Below are 4,571 nucleotides of genomic sequence, written 5' to 3'. Positions count from 1 at the left end.
AGCCCACCTAGGAAACTCCAACTGCCATTGTCATTGTGACACATCACACAAGTATACACTGCACACAACGAAATTGCATTTATGCCTCATCCATGTAAGGGTGCAGCCTCCGAAAGGGAACAGTGCGGCGGCACAGTACCATGCTCAGGGGATCTCAGCACTATAGCCTCTTACTGTAGATGGGGTCGCCGGCGGGCCTATTCACTATTTGCTGAGAATACTCAACTATATCATAACAACATTGCTATGACATAACAGAGAGCTTCAAGTAGCAGATTAAGACATAGCCATTCCAATTTTGGTGACAGTAGGGTTATAACATGGGCTCTGCGCTTAATTACTCCCCTCACCAACCTTAGCAGGAAGATATTCGAACCGGCATTCTTTGGTCTACAAGTCTGACGTCTAACTGCTTACCCATGACTGCCTTCTTATACTTACATTCAGGCTATGGGTAACAACTGGCCATGCTGGAGGAAAGCCTGTAGCCAAATACACACACACACGCGCGCGCGCGCGCGCGCATCACACGCACACACATACACACACACGCACATACACACAAACACGCATGCATGCACGCACGCACACACACACACACACACACCACAGAAGAAAACCGTGCAAAGGAGCCATCACAGCAGTAGGCTACATTAGAAAAAGATGAAAAATAAACACACACGCACGCACGTGCACTCACTCACGCGCGCACGCACGCACACACACACACACTCTAAAGTGCATTCAGCTGGTTATAGTTTTCATGTGTGCGTAAATTCATTCTTTGACAAGCTTCTGATGAAGTGATATTCTGTTGCGCAGTTTCTTTTGCAAACCACTGATAAAACCTCACTGTTAACCTCAGTTTAGCTCGGGCATTTAAACCCCACGGCATACACTGAGCCAAGCGGTGTGCCTTTAAGAAAACGGAACTAACCCTTTACTCGTGACGTTGGGCTGCCAGGCTCTGCAAGTCTGTGGGCAGGAAGTGCCAGCGAACAACGCGCTGATGATCACGCTCTCCAGTATAGAGAAACAGAAAAGGAGAAGACGGCGTGCAACATGACAATAGAAAAACACATGTCTTGGATTGTCTTTTTTCACACCATCAAATCGAAAACCAAAGGGACTTGAGTCACCAGCGGCCGCGGACTTATTGTCAAAAAAACTCGCGTGCCCTCAGTGCGAGAGCGAACACCAGGAGGGAAGCAGACAACTGTCGACTACAAGGCAGGGGGGACTGAACTGAGCGAGGAGCCATGAGAGAATACAAAGTGGTCGTACTCGGGTCCGGTGGAGTGGGCAAGTCTGCGCTGACTGTTCAGTTTGTTACGGGTTCCTTCATTGAGAAGTATGACCCGACAATCGAGGATTTTTACAGGAAGGAGATAGAAGTGGACTCTTCTCCGTCGGTACTGGAGATCCTGGACACTGCGGGCACAGAGCAGTTCGCTTCCATGCGAGATCTCTACATTAAAAACGGGCAAGGGTTCATACTGGTGTACAGCCTGGTGAACCAACAGAGTTTCCAAGACATCAGGCCAATGAGGGATCAGATTATCCGCTTGAAACGGTACGGAAGAGTGCCCATGATCTTGGTCGGCAATAAGGTGGACTTGGAAAGCGAGAGAGAAGTCTCTTCCGGCGAAGGCAAGGCGCTGGCTGCGGACTGGAATTGCCCGTTCATAGAAACCTCAGCAAAAAACAAGTCGCTAGTCGACGAGTTGTTTGCCGAAATTGTGCGGCAAATGAACTACACATCGGCACCTCATCGAAAAGATCAGTGTTGCTCTTGCGTCGTGTTGTGAAGATTCTGACGGTGAATGCGTAACTGCAACACAGCACCCCCAAGAAAACTTTTCTGTTGGAGGGAACAAGCGAGACACAGTGTTGGGCGCGCCTGGAAGAGTTGTTGTAGCCTATTGCACCGTCGTAGTCAGCCCAGCATTACTTGTTTACATGGGAATAAGTACTTGAATGTTATTCACACACAATGGAAAGACTTAGATGTTACATCATGCTTCCTGGCTGCCTCTATGGATACTTTCAATCTTATCTCCACATCAATGCGAGTATTTGGATCAACTCCTATTTTATAACAGATGATTAATCACTTTTTTTGCGGAGAATCTGTTCTTGCACCATGGGGCGTGCCCGGCACAGGAACTGATGATGTGTATTTGAGGATCAGCTGCGACTTTTAAGAGCTTTTGATCTGTCTGCAAAGATGTGAAGACTGGCTGACTTTACCTCCTGTTGTTGATTGCCAGAGGACTTGATTGAACACTCACTCAAAACACTGGCGTCCTAACGTGAAAAGTATAGATGAGAGCAGTCACAAAACAGTGATCTTGACACTGTGTTGTGGAGACCAGTGCTATAGAGCCAAATCGCCTCTACTACTTGCTGCAAGAATTGTAGCCTACCCAAGAATATTCTGTCCACATCCACACCCTTGGGTTGAAATCAGGGTTAAAATTTTCCTCCAGACTTTAAACAACAACAACAACAACAGCCTTTTGCTTTGTGCTTTTGCAAGTGAAGACTTGGGCAGCAAGTCCAGTGCCTTAAATTCTTATTGCCATGTTTGAGTGCCAATCTAAGGAATATTTCTTCGTACTATTTTGATTGTGATGATCCGCTTATACAGGCTCTTTGGGTGGACAGCCCAGCCAGCTGAAGCTTTCTAATAAGTGACATGGGTGAAAGAGGTTAGCCAGAGTGTTGGCCCTTTTTTTAGAAGAAACAAAGTGGTACTACCCCTTTCTGACCATAAACCAAACCACTTGTTTGTTTTTTTACTCAGTTGACACTTTTTTGTATATTGAAAAACATTTGTGTGTGTGTGTGTGTGTGTGTGTTGAAATGTGTGTTGTAAAATTGAAATTCATTTGTGATATTTTACCATAGTTCAGCTCTTTTGAGTAACGTTTAATGCAAATAGCTTTTTATATGATGAACAAAAGACAGTGTTTGTAGAATTTTAAAGTGATTGGGTTGAGAGTCATTGTATGTGTCAGAGGACAAGTCTTCTCACACGTAAGCATCTTAAAAATGCTAAATGGTGTGTTGTCTAGCACACCCTTGCTGTCAAGGAATCCTATAGGCTACATGTTTATGATCCAAAGCACATTTTCTACTTGGGCAGTATTTTTCCGGCAAGCGTTATTACCATTTTTCTGCTGTTTCTAAATCAGATGATGTGACTCATAATAACCTATGGCTCTATTGCGGCTTCCTGGCGCTATGACCAATAAAAGTATTGTGAAATAATGTGATTCAGACTGTCAGCATAACATTTCAGCCCCCCCCCCCCCCTCTCTCTCTCTCTCTCTCTCTCTCTCTCGCTGTGTCTCTCTCTCTCGCTGTGTGTGTGTGTGTCTCTCTCTCTCTCTCTCTCTCTCTCTCTCTCTCTCTGAGCTGCACAGTCAAGTCAAGTTGTTTTCTGATGAAAAGCCTTCTTTGACACTGCCAATATGCAAAACAGTGGTAAAGGTCAGTGTCCACTCCTCCAAAGGCTCTTTGGGGGAAAATTGTGAGCATTCGTCCTGCAGCTGTCCGCAGGCTTGTGTACAGTGGACTGAGAGTTATTTAGCAAACAGAGAATATATTTTTTCCCCAGTCTGCTGCACTGACTCGTTTGGTTAATAGGCTACACACACACACACACACACACACACACACACACACACACACACACACACACACACACACACACACACACACACACACACACACACACACACACACACACACAGTCTTGTTCCACTAAGAGCCTGTTTAAAAAATTGTGAAACGTTGGAATTGCATCAGATCCCTGTGCAACTCCCCTCATTTTGGGAGCTCTCTCTCTCTCTCTCTCTCTCTCTCTCTCTCTCTCTCTCTCTCTCTCTCTCTCTCTCTCTCTCTCTCTCTCTCTCTCTCTCTCTCTCTCGGGTTATATTGCTCTCTGAGCTTCTTTTAATGCTTCATTCCCTTTACTTACATTCCATCAAATTCCAATTCTGACGTCAAGTGTTTTTTGTAAGTGCATGCCAAGTAGGTTCCTGGGCAGTGAGCTTGGTTATTACATGGGGTGTGGCTGGGGATTTTGTAGGTGTGTGTGTGTGTGTGTGTGTGTGTGTGTGTGTGTGTGTGTGTGTGTGTGTGTGTGTGTGTGTGTGTGTGTGTGTGTGTGTGTGTGTGTGTGTGTGTGTGTGTGTGTGTGTGTGTGTGTGTGTGTACTGTGTGTGTACTGTGTGTGTGTGTGTGTTTATGGAGGAGTATAGGGGTGGTAACTTGTGTGTTGGTGTTTTTTTAGTGGAACAGTGGCGGAGATGAGTGGTGTTGAGACTACTTTTTTCTGGTTTTAACTGTTCTGCTGTAAGTCTCGAGAAAGTTGCAGTGTAATGCAAGCAGGCCCAGGCCCAGGCCCAGGGCAGAGCCTGGGGGCCTGGTAATGGCTGTGGCCAGGGCCAGATTTAGGTGGCCTGGGTCCCCTAGGCTACAGGTAACCTAATTGGCAAATTTACATGAAGAGTATCATAATTACGAGTTGGGAATTAACATCAGTACTCAACACGAGAGATTTT

General features: G+C 45.9%; 1 protein-coding gene across 1 annotated transcript; it reads left to right on the top strand.

Moving 5' to 3' along the window:
• Window positions 1–837: 837 nt before the first annotated feature.
• Window positions 838–3,278, top strand: LOC134465123 (ras-related protein Rap-2b-like). Its single transcript, XM_063218586.1, has one exon. The coding sequence runs from the start codon at window positions 1,260–1,262 to the stop codon at window positions 1,806–1,808; it is 549 nt and encodes a 182-aa protein (XP_063074656.1). The 5' UTR covers window positions 838–1,259; the 3' UTR covers window positions 1,809–3,278.
• The last annotated feature ends 1,293 nt before the right edge of the window (window positions 3,279–4,571 follow it).

This window comes from Engraulis encrasicolus, chromosome 16 (assembly GCF_034702125.1).
Source record: "Engraulis encrasicolus isolate BLACKSEA-1 chromosome 16, IST_EnEncr_1.0, whole genome shotgun sequence".
NCBI classification, from domain to species: Eukaryota; Metazoa; Chordata; class Actinopteri; order Clupeiformes; family Engraulidae; genus Engraulis; species Engraulis encrasicolus.
Note: the sequence above shows the minus strand (reverse complement) of the source record. Positions and strands in the feature narration are given on the sequence as shown.

What these genes read in the sequence shown, in the direction of transcription:
- LOC134465123 (XM_063218586.1), top strand. Translation starts at nt 1,260, where the DNA reads ATGAGAGAATACAAAGTGGTCGTACTCGGGTCCGGTGGAGTGGGCAAG.